The 24,400-nt window shown below is 33.7% G+C and overlaps 1 protein-coding gene across 1 annotated transcript; it reads right to left on the bottom strand.

Moving 5' to 3' along the window:
- Window positions 1-1,750: 1,750 nt before the first annotated feature.
- Window positions 1,751-23,491, bottom strand: LOC124364335 (putative ferric-chelate reductase 1 homolog). The gene is made up of 5 exons (XM_046819717.1): window positions 23,377-23,491; window positions 22,400-22,739; window positions 14,215-14,306; window positions 13,271-13,394; window positions 1,751-1,971 (listed from the first exon to the last, which is right to left on the bottom strand). The coding sequence occupies exons 2-4, from the start codon at window positions 22,736-22,738 to the stop codon at window positions 13,313-13,315; spliced, it is 513 nt and encodes a 170-aa protein (XP_046675673.1). The 5' UTR covers window position 22,739; window positions 23,377-23,491; the 3' UTR covers window positions 1,751-1,971; window positions 13,271-13,312.
- Window positions 23,492-24,400: the final 909 nt, after the last annotated feature.

The following is a 24,400-nucleotide window of genomic DNA, read 5'->3' as shown; positions in this document are numbered from 1 at the left end:
GTTAATAGAATCTCTGACCATGCATATTTATTACACATACCGGATGTAAGCAATATCAAGTCCTCTGCGTGGTTTGAACCACGGATTCAAATTTAAAAAGTTTACAATAGGAAAGTAATTATTTGTTTATTTTTAATATTAAGGTCAAATCACAACAATTAACAAATCGCAATATGATTAGAGTGTTATTGTTTTATTCAGTTGGAGGTGCTTATTCTTCACACCAACAAGGTATAAACGCTGATTCAAGGGGGGTGCTAAATCAGCACATGGACACGGTCTCTACGCGCTGAATTAGGACCCCCTACTCGAAGGGGGTGCTTATTCAGGGCATGGACAAGGCCACTGCGCTTATTTAGCACCCCCTTCCGTGACGTCAAAATGACGTCACTAGCGAGGGGTTGCTATGTCCAGGGGGTGCTAATTTAGGCGTACCTTCAGTAATAATCGGGTGTACTCGGCAACATTCGGCCGCCTCGTCAAATATTCCTCTTCACACGCACAACCCCTTCCCTTATTCCCATTACTATAGACGTAGTGCTAGTGCGCTGTTACTATTTCATTGTACGTGAAGAGAAGACCGCTTATTCGCTGTTTAAGGAATCAGTGTACTTCTACTTTTTCTGCTTCACCATTGCAAACAAACAAAAACAAGAAATTATTCATATGTTTTTTCTCATATTGTTTAATATGCACAAACAAATGTCTATTCATTTTTTTTCAATATTTATTTTATACATGCTGGTGTAATGTTTTAAATATTGTGCTTTATAACTATTGAAAACTGTTTTACAGTTGTTTAATAACATTTTCCACTAACAAAATAATTTCAATTTATTTATTAGATATTATTTTAAATTACAATAATACATGCTATAATAATTACAGCATATGAGTAAAAAAATTACAAATGAACCGAACAAGATGATACATGTTTTTTCTAAAATACATTTGATTGTTAATTAAATACAATTATATACTTTAATTTATCAGATAACATGTAATACGAGTGAAAAACTTAAATCGGAACTGCCAACTATATAATAATTGGCAAGTCTATAAGAACCTTAGAAACAATAAAAGTCCTAACATTAATCTAAAATGTGTGCAATAGTAAGTTATGTTCTTGCTGCTCACTTCATTTTTAACATTTTGCAAACTTACTTTTAAAATTCGCCACCTCTAGACGATTTGCCCTAATTGTCCATTTATGCTTATCGTTTTATTTTCTTGGAAAGGTAGATTAGACTAATATTATGCTACAACAATTATAAATGAGAAGTTTACATATGTTTATTGAGTCTAAAAACGTTATTCTGAATAAAATGATGTTTATTAATTTCGTATAAAACCACATTAAGGCATTTTTATTTTTGTATGATCGTAGATATTTTGCAGGAGACCTAAAATTAACAAAGTGACCCACTAAGATTACCTATTATTAGAATACACATAATGTATTAAGTACACAAAAGTAGTCACAATAATTAAAAAGCAGTACTGTACAGTATTAGTTACTTAATAGTACAGTAAATTAAACTTGGCATAATACAATATCCCTTTTAACAGTATCCTAACCAATAAAAAATTCCTTATTTTCATAAAACAATTTCTTTCATTGGTGAGATTCAATGTCCAATACTCTAATGAGGCTCTAGTTTAAGTAACTTATCACATATATGCGAATTAATATTATACAGGGTGAGGCAGAAAGGATGAACGGTTTTCAAAAAAGCAATATGTCGTTACCTGTGGATAAAAAAAACATTTATTTCCAGAATAATATTCATATGATCTTACCATTTTAGACAATTAATGTTTGAAAACAACATCTGACAGGTGACGGCCGTTTTCAGTGATGCACTTTACAAGCCGCTCTCGGAAGTTGGCTTCTACTCTTTCTAACATTGCCCTGCAAATTTGTTCGACTTCCACACGAATTGCTTCCTTTAGTACAAAAATATACTCACCCTGTACAAACAATAGAGTTATAAACACATTATGAAATATCCTCCGTTTTAACATACGTAATTAACCTAACTGTTTAACAAGGATTTTCTCTGATCTATTTAAAGTAGGTACTCTTTCTTATTCAGATATTGACAAGAAAGAATCGTTATAAAAAGTAAACAATAAAAGACCTATAAGTTTATCATAAAATCTAATAGAACCTAGAAAAATGTAAGAACTCGATTAATAATTTGTATCCAATTTAACTTCAATCTTTTTACTGTCGTAGGAATGTATTAGGTACATGTATGACAAAAGTCAGTAGTACATTATTAATAATTAACATATGAAAATACAATATTTGTATGAAAGTCAAGCTGAGTAAGAACTAATTTTACATTAAATACCAAAAGAATACAAATGATTAATAAAATATAGTTTAGGCTAGAAATTCCCCAACCGAATGAACCCTCTAATAGGTATTCTTTAAGTTGTTTTTTAACAATGACTGGGGAACTTCCAAAAAAACCTAGCCCCTGAATTTTGAGGCAGTCCACCCGCCAGGGCTGAGCGATGTTTCGTTTGTCGCAGGTCTACTCAGGCTTGCGTGTTGTAGTCATGTACAGCAGCTACATCTACTACATTTGCACAAAGAAACCTGGTATAGATGGAGGTCTCGTAGATATACAAAGATGCTGATGGTCAAAATGCTGTGCTCTTTAATGCATTTCTGCATGAACTTCTGCGAGATATGCCATCCACAACAGGCACAATTCGTTCCTGTAAAATGAACACCTATTCTAGTAAGTACTGAGGTGCCGAGCCCCACGCAAGAAGTCCATACCGCAACCGTGACTCTACATTAGATTTAATAACTGAACATGACGATATTTTGCAAACTGGGACATCAGGTAGGAGTTGATGTGGGATCGCCAAGCCAAGTCATCGTCCACCTGAAGTCCCAAATATTTTACTGATGATTGGTGTTGTGTTTTTCTTCGTTTATTTCAACACTTGGAGGCTGAAGATAATTATTTTTTGAAAATTCTGTAAATTTTGTTTTTTTTTAAATTAAGATGTAAATTTATATTGTTTAGAAATTAATAGGCCTGTGATAAGACTACGTTACTGTTAATTTTGAGTTCTTCTGTACTGTAATTAGAAAATATGAAGGCAATATCATCAGCGTACTTAACAGTATTTTCGTGGTTTATAGTGAGCACTAAATTATTTATGTAAAGTTTAATAATCAAAATTGGTCCAAGTAATGACCCTTGGGGACTCCAAATTTAATCTCAATCGGTTCCGACCAGTAGTTATTGAGATTGACAAATTGTTTTAGATCCCTAAGATACGACTCTAGCCACCTCAGTATCTCATTTGCAACACCTAGGCGTTCCAAACCCTTTTTGATAGAACATTATTGTTTAGTCCTTTTCAGTTTGGTTTTAGGAAAGAAAAATCGATCGAAGAAGAAATATTAGTAATCCCCTAAAATGAATTGAAGTTTAATAAATCATTAAAAATACACAGATTTATTTACATTATTATTAACATTTCGTAATATTGTTGTATACCTCTCAAAACTATGCACGGCCACTACCAGAAAATTTTATGTAGCATAAAAATACGTGTAAGAATAAAGATTAAAAAAATAGCCAGATGGTTCTAAAAAGTCTTGTTTTTAATCAAATATGCATGCATAATAACTGAGATTAAATGTTCATAATCTAAACTTAAAATGGCCACAATCTTAAAAACCTCAAGTAATTTTGAAAAATGCAATAGTTGGTTATAGTTATCTAACATATCAATATTTTGCAAAAGTTTTCAAATATTGATGATCTTTGCAAGTTAGAATACTTGTATGTTTGGATGTTTAGAGAGTTGATAATCAATCAGACAAAATCTAGTAAATAAATGTAGACGAAAGTTTACATTCAAATAGCTTAGATAATATAGGAATAATGAATAGGCACATTTATATCAACACCTACAATATAATTATTTTAAATAATTACTTCTGAATGTTGTATTATTATGAAGAAATACTGTCTGTCGTCGTGTGATGTAAATAGTTATTACAGTAGTTTTATATAATTTCTTTGATATATTTGGCAGTACGAACTCAAATAGTTTAGTTTATTTAAACACTCAAAATTAGTTTAATTTGACACGTGGAATGGTATACACACAGTAGCTGATGGAACAAATAAACTTAGAGACTAGTAAAGTTCGAAAAAAGTCATGTTTTAATGACAGGAAAATTAATAAGAGCATCGTTTGGTCCGTTTTGCCGTGGAGAGACACAAGATACAAAAGTGGTATATAAGGAAAGTATTTTAAAATTGATATAATCATTCATAGACCGAATTAGGAAATTAGTTTGATATAGTAACCAGTTATTAAAAAGCAGGGGGAGAAAGACTATTTACATCACACGATGACAGACAGTATTTCTTCATAATAATACAACATTCAGAAGTAATTATTTAAAATAATTATATTGTAGTGTTTTATACATAAATGTGCCTATCAGGATTATAAATATTCATACTTTCGAAGTACTAATTTTAACTTTCTTTACTTATAGCTTCCAATAACTCCATTGCAAATACTTCCATAGTTGTCAAAATTTTGTCTAAAAGTTATTATATCACAAAGCGACTTGTAAGTACTTTAATGTTTAGAGTCTTATTGCATGTAAATCACAAATATTACACCTTACGAAACGATTCTAAATAATCACACAGCGAAATACACCCGTTTGTGTACAGCTGTCATACTATAAAACCGTAACGCCACACTACAGTCAACCATAAAACTGTCATAGCACTGTCTTATTTAGAATATGACTAGAAGATGGCTGATATTCAAAATTAAAATTAATAATATTATAAACGATAAAGGTGTTTTAGATAATGAGCGATTTATAGTTAGTATAGCAATTTATCACAGGAATGTTTTGCTACACATACAAATAGGATAGTCAAAATATTTCATGACACTAAGATAAGTGAAAGGAATCGGAAAATTCAAATCAGATTTTATTGCCGGAACATTCTATAATGCATGGCAAAAGTCAACTTTTTACTTGCTAGAATTTTGTCATACACCCCACAATAGATCTCATTCAGACATACAATTTACAAATTTACATACATCCATTCATTCGCCAATGATTCCCACTTCCAGCGACGGATTCAGTCAGTCTTTTTAATTGGTGGTCTCCCAATCAAATGCTAAAAACTCGTCTACATTATAAAATGCTTGTGACACTAAAAAGCGTTTCAAACGAGTCTTTAACACCTTGGGCGTTGGAGCGTTTTTTATTGAATTTGGTAATTTGTTGACGAAATGAACACCTGCCTGTGAAGGCAAGCGTTCATAAACCACCGTTCTGTGCCTACCAGTTCGGTAGTTATCTCTGCCTCTAGTCTCATACGCATGTATGTCCCGGCCATTCGTCATGGTACATTTAGACATACAAAACAGAGTTGTTTCCAAGATGTAGAGACTGGGCAGCGTCAACAGTTGTAAATTTTTGAAGGCTTCCTTGCACGACTCTCTAAATTTCAACAGAGCGATAATGCGGATCGCTTGTTTTTTGCAGCTTGAACACTCTCATAAATTGATTGTTTGCACAAGCTCCCCACAACACCAACCCGTAAGTGAGATGGGGGTAAATCAAGCCAAAAATACGCCATCATTAGAACCTGAATAGGGCAGTATTTGGCTAGAGACCTCAAAACATAAATGCCTGAAGCCAATTTGGAGCAAACGTGATCGATGTGATTATTCCAAGTCAACCCTCGATCTAGGTATATTCCCAGGAAATTCGAGCAGTAGACTTCTTCCAGCATTGTGTCAGCCAACATAACAGCTGGCTTGTCATGCCTGTCTACTGATCGCAAAGCAAAATTTAGAAAATTAGATTTTGCAGAATTTGTCTTAAGATTGAGGCTGTTGAAATGTTGATCTCAACAAAACTTTGCTGTTCCAGAATCAATTTTGATTTGCTTGTGAAACAGAGAGTCGTGTCATCAGCATACTGCACAAGTTTTCCGTGCAGAAGTGATGAACCTACGTCATTGACATAGATCAGGAAGAGAATTGGACTGAGAATTGAGCCCTGTGGGACACCATAGCTCAGGTGAATTGGTTCAGATAATTTGTTTGCGATTTGGACAATTTGGGTTCTGTGGCTTAAAAATGACCTGAGCCACTGGAGAGGCACGCCTCGGATGCCATGAGATTCAAGTTTGTCAAGCATTGCAACATGGTCAACGCAGTCGAATGCTTTCGATAAGTCTAGGAACACACTCAATGTTGGATCCCGACGTTCTAGCCCCTCTACAACCATATCGACTAGACGTACAACTGCGTCTATTGTCGACTTACCCTTCCTGAAGCCAAACTGGTCTTCAGATAGCTGGTTGTGCTTATTTAAAAATTGAAGCATTCTTACCAAGAAAAGTTTTTCGAATATTTTGCTCAAAACTGGCAAAATTGAGACAGGCCGGTAATTGTGTGGGGGAGTGTGGGGATCATCTTTCTTAAAAATCGGGCTCACTTTCCCGGTTTTTAGGAGCGAGGGGAAAACTCCTTGTTCAAAAGAGAAATTTACTAATTGGGTTAAAGGTTTCACAATATGCTTTGAACATGTTTTTATTAGCCACATCGACATTAAATTTAAATCATTTGATTTTTTGGCTGGGAGCTGCTGAATTATTTTTTCAAGCTCTTCCTCAACGACAGGTGCCAGTGCCATGGAGGCTACTGGACACTGTCTCCGTCTTGGGATTCCTTGTGGCGGTGATGGGCAAGGGCCTTGCTCATAAGCAACAGATCCAAAGAATCTGTTAAGCCCATTCGCAACCTCAACCGCGTCCTCCACAAGTCTGTCACCATTTTTTAATTTGATTTGATTGTTGCATGATTTGTTTTTATTGTTGATGATGTTCCAAGCAGTTTTAGAAATATTTTTTTGAAGATATATTTGATTTAGAAACATCATATGCCTTTGCCGCCTGGATCACTTTTCTGTAAATTAGTTTGTAATTTCGGAAAAAATCGTTTGAATTCTTCATTGTGTGATGTTTTCTGAATTTCTGAGAAATACTTTAGTTTTTCTCTAGAAATTAAAATTCCTTTAGTGATCCATTTGTTGTTTACCGTTTTGGGACAAACTTGTATGGTTTTGAGAGGACAGTACATGTTAACATGAAAGTTTAGTGTATCACTAAACATTTTAAAATGCTGTTCTACCGAAAGACTTGATTCTTGGAATTTCCAATCTTCTTTGGAAAGGGAAGAGTTGAGGAGAGCGATGTTTCCTGGCCTTAAGTCTCTTATTGTTTTAGTGATTTTGGGCTCCCTCTCGATTTTTACTCCACTAATAATAGCCTCTTGGCCATAGTGGTCCGAGATAGCTGTATTGACCACGGACACTGCGACACTTGGAAGATTAGATATGATATTGTCGATTGTCGACTGTGTAGACTGTGTCACACGCGTTGGCGTTTTGACCAACAACTCAAGGTCGAATGATCTTAACAAGTCGACAAATCGTTTGGTGGAAGGGTGATTAGTGTCCATCGCATTAATGTTAAAATCGCCCATTAGGATATAACCCTGTTCATGGTTAGTTAAATCCATCAGCAGGGCTTCAAAATTTGTGAAGAAATTTTCCTCATTGCCATTGGGAGACCTGTAGATTCCGATGACGGTAAATTTTGATCTGTTCGAATTGAATTTTATCCCAACTGCTTCAAAGTCTTTTTCTATAGTTTTGACAAGTGAGAAGGGAGAAAAAGAATAATTTTTTTTGACAAAAATGGCGACTCCTCCTCCTTTGGAAAGTTGTCGGCAATACGCATTAGCCAATGTGAAATTTGGAATTTGGCATTGGTCGATGTTCTTGTCATTAAAACCGTTCTCAGTTACAACAAGTACATCTGTTTTCGTTTCTTCACACATTAATTGAATTTCGTCAAGCTTGTTAGTGGCAGATTGGGCATTTTGGTGAAGCAGTCGGATTTGAACCTGATTGAGAAATTTGGAATTCGTCTGTATTTGTTGGGTAGCGTCAGTCAATTTTGCTCGTCGGCCGTCTGTGGGGTCCCTAAAAAACACAATCAGCTTTATCAGAATTCACAGGAGATGAAGTGGTAGGTGAACAGCTGGTGACGGCCTCGGCATAGGTCTTGTTGCAAGTACGTGTCATCGCGCATGCTGGAGTTGACACCAGCGCAAGTCTCGAAGGAGCTGGTCCTGGCGTCTCAGGCAGAGGAACTGGTCTCGAGGGAGTGGACACAACAGTCATCGGCTCCACAGGCTGCACTGCCGCTGGAGAAGGTGCCGCCGAGTTCAGTTGTTGATGGATCTCACAGGAACCAAAGTCGGCCAGTCTCCCCGCAATCAGTCGTGCCAGAACCCTCTTGCCGCACATTCTCAGGTGCATGCCGTGGGCAGTAAAGTTAGGACGTCGGATACAGTTCACCTCCAGTACCCTTACATCCTTATGCCGATTGCAGAGTTCCGTTATGTAGCCATTCACCATCCTGATCGTCCTGTTTGTTGCGTTGTCAGGAGCTAAGTCATGGCGGTGGGGAAGGGTAGCTACTAGCACTTTGGAGGATGAGCTAAGTTGTTGAAGGATTCCCTCCATGTATTTGTAAATTATCTCCTCCTTCCCCGCTGCAACATCATTGGTGCCCGCTAAGGACATAGCAGTGGTTCGCAGATGGTGGGATGTTCGATGGCGAGACGATGTGCAGCAGGCCGGCTCCGGGTTTACAGACACCACTCACTTCGTTCCCTGGACCTGTAAGCTTACCGACAAGACCGGCGATATGTCGGGTGTGACTATCACCCAATATGGTGACTCCATGGAAGGGGATTTGTATTGGGCTTTGTTTTTCAGCTGTCACATGCTTACTATATTCATGTTTTTTCTTATTTTTCTTTCTTCGTTTTTTTTTTGTTATTTATTTTTTCCTGAGAGGACACGGATTTATTCTCCCTGAGAACAGTCTCCTCATCAGTTAGTGGCTCTGGAGGGTTTGTTATGGGAGGTGTATGGATATTCGACAAGGTGGGGCTTGGTTTGGTCAATATGGAGGGGTTTTTTGTACAGTTTTAGCTGTTCTTCAAGAGCCTTGATTGCCGATATCATATTGGATGCTTCTTCCTTGAGGATGATGCACCTTTCGCAAGGTCGCTTCAATCTCGTTACTTCTTCCTCCAGCATTTTAATAGTTTCCTTAGCCGGCGTCTTGTCATCAGCTACACGTGTCATGATCTCAGTTTGGGTGGTTCGATGTTCAACGGTGGTTATAGCAGGTTCCGATGTCTTTGTTCGAGGTGGAGGAGTCGAGTGCAGAGGGAAAACTTCACTCGTGTACTGGGATAGTCGCATATCGTTTTGTATTGCATGGTCGAGTATGGATTTCATTTTTGTTTTCAGCTGCGATATCTCATTTTTCAGGGCTAAGTTTTCGTTATTTAGAATGCTGTCAGTGTCTGGCGTTGTCAGTGAGGTTGCTGTGTTAGTTAACACTTCAGATTTAGGAGTGTTATCCTTCGGAGACGACCCTGGAAGGTCCGGGGTAACGGAGGTCGGAGTGTCGGACGCGGTAGTGCTGGCGCTCTCAGCCGCGGGTGTCCGGGCGGGCGTGTCCTGCGCGCTTCTGTTGAGGTGTCAGCACCAGAGACCTCATAGTCACAGGATGTGGGCCATCATGGTTATCATTTGTGGACAATATTTGGGTTTTTTCCAAATTTGTTTTTACCGTTGCCTTACAATTACGTCCCAGGCATCTCCAGGTAATATCTCCGTTTTTTGAGTGATAACTTTCTCTAAATTTATTGTTATTGTACAAAATATGTGGTTTACCATTTTTCGTTTTTTCAATAGTAAAGTTCATGCTGATTTATATAAAATGCTTAACTCAGTTGATTAATAAATAATAACAGTAATAAATATTTAATAAATAAAACAGGAATAAATAGTTAATAAGTAAAAGCAGCAATAACAAGTTAATAAGTAAAACAACAATAAATAGTTAATAAATAAAACAGCAATAAATAATTAATAAATAGCACAATAACACAGATAAATAAAAACCACAGCCACAATTGTCATAAAATAAAGTTTTGATTAAAAGTATAAAAAAACTTAGTTATTGGTTCCTGTTAGAAATATTTAGATTTTCTCCTGTGTTTTGAGAATACTATATTTATAACCTTCCAATTCGAACAAAGCCATTTTAAGTTAATTAATTAAAACAAAATGCAACATCTAAAAAAAGCAATCTAATGTAATAAGAATTTTTAATTCTTTTCATAATTGACTTGAATTAATATTATGAATTAAGATTACATTCAATCAACGTTATTACTTAAGTACACCATTCAATCAACAATGGTCCGCCTTGTTAGTAGATTGCACGAACATTGGTTTACATTAGTGCATTGATTCCATTGAAAGATATGCCCCAATGGATAAATGTTCTCTATTTACTTTAATGTTTACCTTCTGCATCTCCTCATAAAACTGTCCATCCGTGCTAACCTATTAACATACTTAATGCAACATTGACCCAATGTAAGATTTTATTATCTGAGTGTTAGGGTAGCCAATCACTCAAGGGGCTGGTACAGTTTGATTTCTTTCTGTCTGTACACACGATATCTCAAAAAAGAATTGAGCTTTGTACTTGAAATTGTTGAAAAAAGTTTAATTTGAATTTGGCAATAATGAGATCAATAATGGTACATGCCACTCCATGCGTTATATCTGATCGTTAGTAAATATTTTACACTAGGCTTATGAGGAACCATGATGACAACGAGAAAATTGCCGAACGAATAAAACAGTATTCACAGTAAATTCAGTGATATAATATTTTAATATGTAACATTTTTATTCATTGAGTAAACGAAAAATTATTGAGTTTGAAGTGAAAGTGAAAATTCAGTGACAAGAAATTTAATTATTTAAGCACTGCTTTCAAGCCACAAATCATCAAAACGAACTCTGTGCATTTATTGGACATCAAAGACACCTAGTCTATATAATATAGTGTAATCTAGGTAAAGAGGCATTCCCATTGCACAATTGAGATGAATATGACGTTTTAGACACGATCACAAAGCAATGGGAGTACACCAGCTTAGATAATCGTCTTTTTGAATTTCCGAGTATTAAAAACATTCACTCTACAGTTGTATCAGTTATGAAAATGTGTAGTTAATTTGAACGAGAAAGTAAATATAACTCACAGTATGTACGGCGTCTCAGCACTGTTCTACATTGTTTATTTAAAATTAAACTATTTTATAAGGTTTAAAAGGAAAAATTATTGTAAAATAAAGCCAATATTACAACCTAGAAGAAGGTTCCACGTCGTAAGTTAGAACTGTATGGGCAGGTTAAAAAAACATTTTTGTAATTCCTACACCAAACATTTCAGAGAGGGAGCGGTATTCAAACAAAGGCTGTTGAATTAGACGGAACCGGCCTCTGCGACATTGCATTTTGCTGAACCTTCCGTATCACCCTTGTGTTATATTTTCAATTCGTCGTCAATAATCATGAATGAGAGAATTATTCTTGAAACTTTGGGTGCTGGAACAATCATAGGGCTCGGAAATTACGTACTCTGGAAGGGAATAGATCCAGCAATAAGATCGCCTCGGTCATTTTGTGCGGTATAATAAAGTCTGGCAAGTGGCTTTGACAAACAAAGACCACGAACCACGAGTGAGTTTGTGTAAATAGATATAATTTAGGTTTTTGGAATTTATTATTAGAGATCTCATGCTTATCCTACGTTTTTACAGGTGCCTTGTTCAATAACTTGAATATAGATGTAAGGTTTTATTTGAAATTTGAGGGATGTTGATTGAAAATGTGAAAAGAAAATACCAAATCATCTGAGTTTTAAGTGAGCCGCAATAGAAAAATTCAAGGTTCAATTTATTTAAACATTTTTGGAAAATGATCTTTGGAAGTTTTTTGAAGAACTAAATATTAAAATCCATCCTTTTTTAGCTACCAGTATTTTAAATATATTTATTATAAAAATTATATAATTTAAATATACGCGGAAAAATATAGTGACGAAAATGCAATAGAAACTTTATCGTATATATTATGTTGAATATTAAATTTTTTATTTAACATGTGATCCTAAAAAAAATTTATTAGGCAATTTTGAGTATTTAAATCGAGATTTTCGATCAAAGAAATTTTTAGTTTGTTTCGACCTTTTACTTTTTGTGTTAAAACTGAGTGATATTTTCCCTTGCAAGTATTATTCATTCTAAAGCAACCAAAAGTATATTGTTAGATACTTTATATAGAAATCAAGTTACCAAGTTACCGAAGAAAAGGATTCCTTAACATACTGTATCATAGTTTATTATTGTACTTTCCGCAAAGGCGTAGCGTTATAAGAATGGAAGGGACGAATCCCGTAAATTGACTTATAAAAGTCCTTTTTCCCAAGAAGCTGTCAAGTTCTTTTAGCTACAAAAAAACAGTGATATTCCAAAAAACATTGCGTTCAATATTAATAAGCTACACACCTTAAAGAAATAAATAATATTTTAAGAGTACAACTGGTTTTACTCATTTGTGTAATTTCATACTTTGTTTGTTTGTTCCATTCTGGTTCTGATCGTAGCACTCAAAATAAAACTAATAATAATAATATTATGATTTAGGATTATATTTTATTTCGTAGATAATAAATTGTCCAGCTTTTAAAATCAAAATATGAACTACTATTGATTATGCTTGTGAACCCTATCCCTTGCGAAATATCTCTGAAAAATAATAGTTGCAGTTTTTGAACTTACCAAGAAGATTCTGTTTTTGTTAATTATTCTACTATGAATAAAAGGTATCCTTTAATAAATATGTGTATTGTTTAATGCACTAAGTCAGGAATTATATTGTTTAAACGTTGCATGAGTATAGAAGATTAGGTTCTTGTGAGAGCACTAGCATTAAAACTATTATCTGTAATCACTTTTTATAATTAATTAAAATTCAAACGACCGAGCTTCCTAAGATATGTCTTATTCTATATTACATTAATCAAATGGTATATGTATAATTAAATTAATAATAGTACTATATTTTATTTTGGTTCAATCACTCTTGCTTAACTATTTATGTGTTTGTAAATACATTTAGGGACTTTTTATGAGGGATGTAGTTTATTTTATGTAAACTAGACTGTACATTTGTAGAGATTATGAAAGAGTTACTATTAAATAAGCAGTCATTGGCATAGTGTACAGAACTCACCTAAGTACTTGAAGTGGAAAAGAACAAAAGGGTTACAAGAAGTCACTTGACAATTTTAAGTGTTTTCGTACGCTGCCAAGCCCAGAACCTCTCTAGAGGAAAAACCTTTTCAGCAATTGTGACACTGCAAAACGAAAAAAATATATTGGTTTATTATTTAATAAAATGTACATTAACAAACAAGTATAATAGACAGCATGGTTATAGTAGTTACATCTTTAATGAACATGGTACCGTATATCGTTTAATGACAACCCTTGTATGTTACCGAAATAAAGACGCATACAACAATACTTTTTCAGTACTACAAGTTTCCATGAAGACAATGGAAACCCATCTTCGTATATACTCAGGTGTAGAACAGTATGAGATCCTAATTATATTTATTATATTATAAAAACATAAAATCAATGATACAATATTGTTTTGTAGACATTTTTTTGGGGGATAAAAATACTATTTATTCCCTGTACATTACAAAAAACGGAAATTAGACCACATACATTTGAAAATTTATCCAATCTTCTAAAACAGTCCAACTTGCTACTTGAGTACATACTACAATTAATTTTTGTAATCGACACTACTCTATAGGATTTTTAAGGTGATACGTGAGCGTATTTTTGATTTGTAATGTGATTTTAAAAATTCCTAATTAAAAAAGAACACATGTGAAGAAAATAAAATTTAACATAATAAACAAGACCAATAAATGGAATTGACATGTAGGAATGTTAAGGTATAAAAGCTATAATAAACGTAACGAGGGTATTTAGGAAAATCCAAGGTCTAGTTGGATCATCGAAAATCGTTGTTCTAGCAATCTGTAAGAGACCAAAAATAAACTTGATTTCTGGATTTTGTACATAAAAGACATTAGCGTCACAAATCTATGTATGAACTTCCTCCTATCATGCGGATATACACACATGTGATGTACTCACTAAAATGTGACTGTAGCGTCATTGTCATCCTCGGGCGCCCATCTGGCCGTCACTTCCGTCTTGGGGGAATTGTCAGCGTGCATGGCCGTGCTCTAACCATAGAACATACTTAATATACTCATATTTATCATATATCATAATAATTCTCTTACGATACACCTCAACATGCCTCTAAGTGTTTTCTATATAAATAAACTGATAATTAAACTTTCCTTCAGCTTCTTCATTATTCTCTTATCCTATAAAATAAAAAATAAACATAGTTATGCAAATAATAAAAATATTATAATAATAAACTGGGCTCTACATGGGAAATTTCAGCCGTTCCCTTTTGTCTGTGTTACGGTATCTGTTTTAGTTTATTACAGAACTAGTTATTAACAAACAGAGCACGTGTAATAATCTCATTTTTACAATTATCCTGGATATTTTACCCATTATTTAAGACAGATAATAATTATTCAAAAGGAAGATATTAAAACCATTTTTATTCTCCGCTTCACTTGGGAGAAATAAGATTTGATAATTTCCACAAACGATCAATTTATTTCGACTTCTGTATAACTAATATGATCATATGAAGCGTTGAGGGCGTGACGAAATAGTGGAAGTTATTAATTTTATATTAATTGATATTGTTAGTCTGAAGGGAATATCCGAATCAACCGGTATAATGCGCAAATGGTGAACTTAGTTTAGTTTTCCTCGCCAGCTTTCATGAAGTGATTCTGGACTATTAGAAATAACAAGTTAAATAACAATTTATATATTACTGATATAACAACAATAGTATTTAAATATGAAATAATCTTGACTATCTCCATACTGAATAAATGAAGCTATTCACGGCCCACCTCTTGTCTCGTCACCTCTTGACACGTACGACCTTTGTTCATGTTACGTCTACTTGGATGGCACGATGGAAACAAAACATCGTGGCTAGCGCCACAACCTCACTCTGCGGGGACGAAACACAAGAGTAGATTGACCTTTAAGGGGTTAGGGGTAAGGTTGAATTAAGAAACCAGTATATGTCGTTTGATGAACATACTAACTAAATAAAATGTCTATGCAACAGACAATTCGGAATTTTGGTGGCTCCTCTCCTAGTGAGGAGCAGATAACCCCTGGTTGGATTTACGATTGACGACGCATAACATAACGATTGACATAACAGGCGACGTGCCGTGACGAGACTCCGGGTCCTCCCCGGGGAGACTCCCCGTGACCAGCGCTACCGACTCAACCAGTCGTGAGTTTATCAGTAGTTGGGAGGTAAACGTACTTGGTAATAATGGGGGAGCACAGTACCAAATGCCGTGGACAGAGCAGACTTGAGTTTCATATAGAATAAATACATTCTGACTACCAGCGTGGATTGCCACCTCCCCAGTAAACCCATTAAAGAAGAGACCTCTTAGACAAGCGAGTAGTGCACCAAGGCAGGGTGTTTTGGTATAGGTTGGTAGTCTTAGATAAGTAATACTGTTAGTCAACAACAGATTTTTGGGTCCAGGATTGCAGGGGTGTTTTATTTAGGTGGTAACAAAAGGTGAGTCAAGGCGCCACTAATGACAAATTGCCATTGATTCATAAGTTTAAAAAATTGTCCAGACAGTTCGTAAACACTAGGTATTGCTTACGATCTTCAATTTGAAATAAACTATAGTGACTCACCTTAAACTACAAGTAGTTGTTTTTGGAAACTAACCCATTAACACTTTCCAATCGCGTTATATTTAATAAAATACTTGTCAAACCGAACATATTTGTCATACTTCCTACTAGGTAAGGATAGGGTTTATTAAAGGTACACACCCATCTGCTAAAATTCTATTGAAAAATTAAATTATTGTAGAACTTGATAAAAATATTACGAGTGCGCGCTGGTAATCCGTTAATAGAATTCGGACCTCCTTCACAATCTAAAAGCCTACTCACCTTCAGCATATGTCATGCTAAATTATATATACTGGAAGTAAAGCCAACCGAAGAAATGAAAGCAAATGCAAACTAAACAGCGACATTAACCTAACTGTGGAAATAAGTAGTTAGTAGAGAATAGGGAGAGTTGGGTATGGTCAATCACTCGTTTATGTGCAAAATGATTTAATTAACTAATTAAAAAACATAGTTAACTACAAGTTTGCAACTAATTGTTAAGATACCCTCCTATATTTATCAGTGAATGACAAAACTAATTAACGGCTTCCCCTTTAGGCCCATTTTTTCTATTTACTGAATAATCTTAATAGCTATGACGATAAAGAATCAAAAACATTATAAACTCATAAACATAACATTACTATAACATTTCAACTAAATAACACGGCTATAAACCTCTTAATACGTAACAATGACAACATAATCTTAAAGAAGAAAGATAAGGAGTTCTAGGAGTAGTAGAGATGAGAATAAATTATTGTAGTGTGATTTGCCATTGGACACTCGTCTGCCTGGACTAGAAACAGACAGCTGCCAAAAGTTTATAAGAGTGGAAGGTGCCCTCCTCTATGGAAGAAAATAACAATAATAATAAAAAAATTAAAAAAACAATAAATAAGAATCCGAAAGAGGTGGACTAACTACTTTTGCTGCTCAATTCTAATGCAAATAAAAGTAAAACTCATTCCACTCATATAAATCCCGGTGATCGACAACAAAGAGTTTCGGACATTGACCGAACCCGGAATGTCCACCACTCTAGGTGAGTCCTTAGAAAAGACGCACCTTAGACCAAGCGGTGGATGCCCCGGACAGTTCGGCAAATAGTCCGAAAGATGTGTCAAAAAATTAGAAGAGGAAAACAGAAACTTAATACTAATATCAACTAATGAAGGAACTCAATCCAAGATTCCCTCTGGGCATTAATATCTTGGCCGAGCGAATAAATCTTCCAGTAATTGAAATAATTAATTTTGATGTAACTGGAGAAGTTAAAGATTCTATAACACAAGTTTCATACCACAATGGCTTTAGTATATGGTCGATGTTATCCAATGGTGAGCCTTGGAGGAGCTGTAGTGTGCCTAAGCGGTCGCAATTTGGGTACCTACCGTGCTTGCAATTGTCAGTAATTTTTCACATTTGGTGTCGTTATCGTCGTAAATTTTAATACAGTAGTTGGTGTAGCAATACCAGTCTGTAATTTACTATCACCTTATATCACCGCAAAAAGTTTAAATTCCTTCAGGGATTTAAATTGAGGATTTTTCTCTAATGTGTTGTTAATATTAGTGCTTGTACATCATGTTTTATGGTAATAAAGCCTGTCAGAAACGTTTTGATTCAAAGTATTGGATGGGTCAATAGACCAGAAAATACATGTTTCCTTTGCTTGTTCAACTGTTAATGTGTATATTCAAGAACTGCCTGACGGACAGTAGGGCAACGAATATAGAGTCGATTCCTCTGTATAACTGTGAATTAGTTTTTTTCCTTCATCGTTCGTTTTAAATGTTTAAAATTTTTTTGTAATATGTGGAACAAATATTGCTATTGTTTGATGCGATGAACTACTCTATACACAAATACTATCTATACACGAATTTGAATATTGTGGGAAGGATTTGGGAGATTTAGGGGGGGGGGGTTAAGCATGTGCTAACTTTGTGAGTAAATTAATGTAGCTACGGTTTTGGAATGGATCCATGAGTGTTTATATTAATTTGCAACAAGTTGATTAGGGCATAACGTCCCTATTAAATAATGGTGAAGCCTGAAGTAAGAAATAATTGTGAAAAAATTATTCTGACTGTAAATGCTCTCCTAAATTAATTATGTTTATAGAATAACTTCGCAGTTGCCTATAATTTATTACATATTTTAGTGCACTGGATTTGAAGAGGAACTTTCCAACGTCTCGGGGATATATCTCGCTTGGCCAATGCAACAGCGATAAATATTGGTCCTTAATTCCTTGTAAGGAGTTCTTCCCAAAATGTTATTTGTGCCGAAAAGTATTACAAGAGGTATATTAGAGTCAAACACTGGGAAATGCATTTTATTGGTTTTTTATTAAAGGAAATTTTAGATCCAGATAAAACAAATACGCAAGCATTTATTATTTAATCTGAAATATGTCGGAGTAAATAAAATCTTGTTCGCCTTGTCTACCACTATCCTAGTATCTGGATCTGCAGCATTATTGATTACTATTATATATTTTTAATATAGTTAAATAGTTTTTTAACAAGGGATTTTTGTAAAGTATAACCTTTATTGTAAGGATGGTGATGGGTTTGGGGGTTTAACGAATGAGGGAGATAACTGATTTGCTGTAGAAATTTAAATCTCTAGTATTCAATTAAATTGTAATTTTACGCGTTATATTGTAATAAAAAACTTTTTTTACCAAAAATAATAATTACAGCATTGGAAGATTTGATAAAAGTGCTGCATTCCTTGTTACTAAGTCTTACCACGGTACCGGTAAAATAATTGAAAGAGCTTAGAGAACTTAATGTTTTAAATAAACCTGTGACTTCTAAACACTATTTACCTTTAAAATCACGAGTGTCATGTCACAATTTAAATCAAAATTACCGTGTAAAAATGTGAATTTGATGTTTTACAGTTAATTTGTGGAACTGTATTTAATTCATTGTGTGTGCACGTATAACAAATTTCTACAGTATCTTGTAATCACATTAAGATTTAAAAAAATTAAAAATAACTACATCTTTAAATTACATAATTAAAAATACTACTTCTTTGCATCTTTTAGACATAAATAAAACAAATATTTCGTTTTTTTATAATTTGCTGCAATGTTATTACACAGATATAAAATCATTTATTTTAAGTCAGAAAACAATAACATTTTAAATATGTTCTGAAAATGTTAGATATATATGAATAAATGCAACTATCGTGTTTGTAAAGGAAACTCGATGGAAAATATTATACATTTTATATGTTCTCAATTCCTAAGTGTGCCCTGGTTATCATTGTGCCTAACTAATCTTAAAAATCAATTAAAGGCATCCGGCTTAAGTTGTTAAGATAACACGTTTAAAATCATAAAAAGTTTAATTTGGGTCAAGCAGAACATTACAAAGATCATATACTGGTTATAGAGCATGTCAGGAATAGATAACATCCTTCTCTTATTGTTCTTATGCTTTCTACATACGATAAGAGTTTTCTGCAAGACACAAAAAACTTTCAATTCATAATATTTCAATATGTATGTACCTTAATTTTAATACTCAAGACAATTATATTCCTTCAATCCTACGAAAAAAACAGATTTAATAAAATTGTGCAACTTTACCTTATCTTCACCTTTAGAGCAACACTGTGATTTAAGGATAATATTTCAATAAAATGATTGCAAGCAACTCCAATTTCTTTTCCAAATTCTACATATTTTAATACGTATGAAATAAACATGGAACCTAAACTGTATGCAGTGTAAGTTACAGTTAAAGTATCAATTAATTATTTGTTTATTACTTTTCTTTAATGTATTTCAATGCTTTTATTGTAACTAAGTCTTTTGTAGATTTACGTATTATTTTCAGGAATGCTTGACAAACAAAGGTACTTCTAATTCTAGATTAATTACTACCCAATCTCAACAAACAAATTTCAAAATATAAAATGAATAAATTAAAATTTAATCTTTTGCTAAGGATAAATTGTGTGGTTTTTTTACCAGAAATAGGATTACACAATTAACTAAAATTTACACACTTGATAAATATACGCATTGATACATATCTAATTTCAATAAAGCAATTATATAATAAAAGCGCATTCCCTATTGTGTAAAACTAATAAACGTATTTAATTTTAAATTTTAGAATTTTAATCTAACCTGCAGATATATTATTGTGTTCAATTATGAATAAATTAGACCTTTCGGGGAAAGACCATATATAAAATTTAATCTTTTCTTTTTTTCTAAATATTTTGCTATAGTAAAAATAGTATGTATAAATTAGGAAAAACTTTTTATAGTATAAAAAAGTTTTAATTTAATAATTTGATTAATTTAAGGCTGTTTTTTCTAGTCACACATATAAATTTAAACAGGATACCAACAACTATTATTCAGGACTTGTCATGTATGTACTTACATGTTACAACTGTTGAATCCTGTTCATAATTAATACAATTAAAGCTGGCAAGAGAATAAAAATAACAACGATTTGCCACCTTTTGAATAGTTGAGGGGGGTGAGGAAATCGTGAAAGTTATTAATTATATATTAATTAATGTTGTTGATCAGGAAGGGAATATCCGATTCAACAGATATTATTCCTACTGGTTGAACTTAGTTTAGTTCCCTCGTCATCTTTGATACTCTGATTCTAAACTGTTATAATTAACAACTTAAATAGCAATTTATATATTACTGATATAATAATAATATTATTTAAATATGCAATAATCTGGTCTAACCTCCTACTGAGTGAGTAAAACTAACGAAAAGACATGTTGGCAACCCTTAAACCCGAAAACCTATCGGATTACTTAATCAGCACATATTCAAAGTACGACATAATTCGCGAAAAGACTATAATAAAATATTACAATTGGTTACAACAATAGTACTTCCCTACACTGCTGCTACTGCTCGGACAGGGATCGTCGTCGTCTTCTACCTGTGCACGTCCTCGTGGGCTCTACTCGCGACTGCGACCCGCCTCTTGTCTCGTCTCGAGACACGTACGACCTTTGCTCATGTGACGTCCACTTGGGTTATGGCACGGTGATTTGGTTTGGTTATGATATTCGCCATTGTCTACATATGTTTAAGGTATAAATATTGTATTCGCCTTAATGTTTGCACTGAAACTTACCACAGAAAATAAAAGCTATAATTTTTTTTATATTTAACCGAGAGATGTTTGTTAACAAGCGAATCATTAAAACTTTAAGAAATTCAATTATAATAAATTGTGCTCATAATGTTTTAATTTTGGCAGTATGAATATATAATTATATTTCTCTTCACAGCTAAAATACTTAGTAGATTTAAAAAGTTGCATTAATTTTTAATACTTATTAAATGAAAATCATTACTTTCAGACTTCCAGTAAGCTTGTACGATTAAAGGAACATTATCTAAAAGTTGATCGAATCTTTAAATTTGATAATAAAACATGAAATCAATACAAAATAATCTAATTATATCATAAATTATATTTTGATGCTTAAACATTGCAATTTAAATATAAAAACTAGGTTATGAATTAAAATTACAGAAAATATTACAGAAATATTCAACTTTTAACTATGTAAAAATTAAATACACCATGATTATTATTATGTTTTAGCTAATAAACTATGTGGTTATTGTTTATTATCAGTATATAATGGAATGAACAGTTGTTTTAAAATTCCGCTGAATATCCTCACTATAATGTTACTCAATAAGCAGGTCTTTTACAATAAAATCGACATGCGCAATGTCCTTAAAGAGAAAAACCAAACCCTCAAGGGGCTTGTGTCCATCAGAATTGAAATAAGAAAAATTGAGAAACAATGTAAACAACTGCGACCCGTGCCCATATATTGACACCTCACTTGTTACAATTATTTAATAAAAATTTAACGAACAAATTTCTACACATAACGTGTCTTGAACACCAAGAGGTGAAATGTAGTTAAACTTACCGTTCCTGGATTATGTTTGTTTCCAAAAGTTTACGTATTATAAATATAGATATTCACACCATATATTGAACTATCGCAACAACTTGTAAGGATATAGCATGCTGTGTTACTTAAGAATCTAGTAACAACTCTAACTTAGAATATATAATAAGTCATTTAGGCTAGGATCAAGAGAATATATACATCCATTTGTATCAACACTCTCAAACGCTTTTACAATTAAAGATTTTGTACTAGATTAAGAATATTACAAAGATTTAATCAATCAATAGGGGATATATAAATATTTTCGGTTCGTTTGAATGCGATTGAAATTTAAATCTATAAAGAATATGAAAATCTGTTAATCTGTATTATACATGCACCAATGTCACAAGTCTAAGGCTACGCCCAAAATAAAATACATGCAAAGCTTGTGATGTTGGCATTTAGAAATTATTGTGCTCTCGAGTGCAACCTTTGACATCACTAATCGTCATAATTTACCTAATATCCTCGGAATTGTGTTAGTAATTAAATATTTACGGCGATTCTTTCATACACTGATCATAATACTTACATCTGGCCTGCCGAAGCAATTTATAACGCTGATCTTCCTGTTGTCTGTGTCGAACTCCCCGACAGCTTGACCGGTCTTGTCGTCCCGAGCCTGAATCATGAACCCCTGGAAACTGAGTGGAGGTAGTGCTCTTATATAGAAGTACACTGCCTGATCGCTGTTGATGTATGGTCTGTTGAGAGTAACTATGTAGGGCATGGGGTCGGTCTGGGGTTCAGTCAGGTTACAGGGGACCATGGACTCGCAGTTGTCTGCCCAAGGATCCCACAGTTCATCTTCTTGACCCTTGACCTCCAGAAGGATTGTTGTCGTCCACAAAACCATCGCTAGAGTCTGCATGCTGCAAGGTAAAGTCTTAGTTCGTTCTATGATTAATCATATGTAAACGGACTAAATATGCATCAATATTTATACTATAACAAATAAATTTTCGATTCAATTATTTATGTAAAATAATGTATATTTTAAGTTTTCTTTAGTTACATATTTCTCTTCTATAAAAGAGAGTAAAAATTTAACTGTCATAAATATTTATAAAATATATTTGAAGCTGTAATGCACATCATGAACATAATAATTGTGAAGTATTATAAGGTTACACAAACGTAAGAAATATGGCGTAAGAATTGCAGTACAATACCTGGTAAATAAAGCAATAAAAGTTAAAAAAATGCCCTATTTATTTTATACAGCAACTCCTCTGCACTGACATCCAACAATAACAGAAAATTATTCAGACGATATAAAAAATTAACTTTAGATAGATGACAAAACTTAACAGACGTAAAACAAACACAAAATCACCTTATTTCTTAATCATTATTTACCTCTGAATGTTGCTAGAAAATTGTACCAGGCAGCGTTCCTCCAAGGACCAGATTCAGGGCAGCCACGGAAAAGACAGACTTTAATAACACGTAGTCAGGGCTAACGGATTTACCGACACGAATTAAGCATATTCACTAATGAATATTTACCTGTGATCCTTGCTATAACAGTGCACCAGGCAATGTTCCTGCTAGGACAAGTTTGAAGGCAGCTACGGACACGATGAGCCACAACACATAGCCGAGAACCATCGCTCAGATAGTGGACAACTGTGATATCTCTATATCTAATCAGCTGCTAGCGATACCGAGCTATAATCTATTACTTTATTGCTATTACAATTGTATTTAGACGATGTAGCTTGATAAAAAATACAGATTTCGGCACCTTTAGTGGCTTTAACTTTCCCTACCAATAAATCTTTTTTTAAATTTCACTAGTTAATTTCATGCAAGCGCATTATTCCACATTATTTTCAACACGATTCAAATCCACATTTTGTAAAAGCTATAAATAATTTAATACAACTTCTAGAGAACCAAGATTTTTTTAACTATTAAAATACTAAAAGATATTTAAGATTAAAGCTTTTTAATAGATATTTTTGAGCGGGGTGGGGAGCCGATAGCTGAACTGTCTAAGACGTTTGACTTTTCTGAGTTGGAGATAGTGCAGGTTCTAATCCTGTTTATGACCGTATCCCTTTTTATCGGTTCCAACTTCCTTGTACTTTATCGACTCTCATCCTTATTTTTTTTTATAAGTTCCTCACAAACAGAATACAGCTTAAACGGTGATCGGCACCTCTTTTATATATTTAAATAATACACAATATATATATATATATATATTTCATAATATAATTTATTATTTCAATAAACATTGAAACGCAAAAAGTACTTGCTCCGCCGGGACTCGAACCTGGATCTCTCACTTGCCGGGTGAATGTGCTACCATTATACCTCAGAGCCCTCACTTTTTACGATTCAATTATTTTTTACTGTCACATAAGCGTGTAAATAACCAAACTAACATATGATCGGAAGACCAAATACCTGTCAAATGACTTTTATTTACATACAATTTTTATAAATGGCAATAGCCATTATATATATATAAATCATATATATATATATATATATATATATTATATATATATATATATTAACATAT

The sequence above is a fragment of the Homalodisca vitripennis genome, chromosome 6, assembly GCF_021130785.1.
Source record: "Homalodisca vitripennis isolate AUS2020 chromosome 6, UT_GWSS_2.1, whole genome shotgun sequence".
Taxonomy (NCBI): Eukaryota; Metazoa; Arthropoda; class Insecta; order Hemiptera; family Cicadellidae; genus Homalodisca; species Homalodisca vitripennis.
The sequence above is the reverse complement of the archived record's forward strand: the minus strand, read 5'-3'. Positions and strand labels throughout refer to the sequence as shown.

Coding starts and splice junctions, on each gene's coding strand:
- LOC124364335 (XM_046819717.1), bottom strand. CDS start 22,738: ATGCAGACTCTAGCGATGGTTTTGTGGACGACAACAATCCTTCTGGAG. Junction 14,307..22,399: donor ATTGCTTCGGCAGGCCAGAT/GTAAGTATTATG, acceptor TTCTATGGTTAG/AGCACGGCCATGCACGCTGA. Junction 13,395..14,214: donor GACGCTACAGTCACATTTTA/GTGAGTACATCA, acceptor TTCGTTTTGCAG/TGTCACAATTGCTGAAAAGG.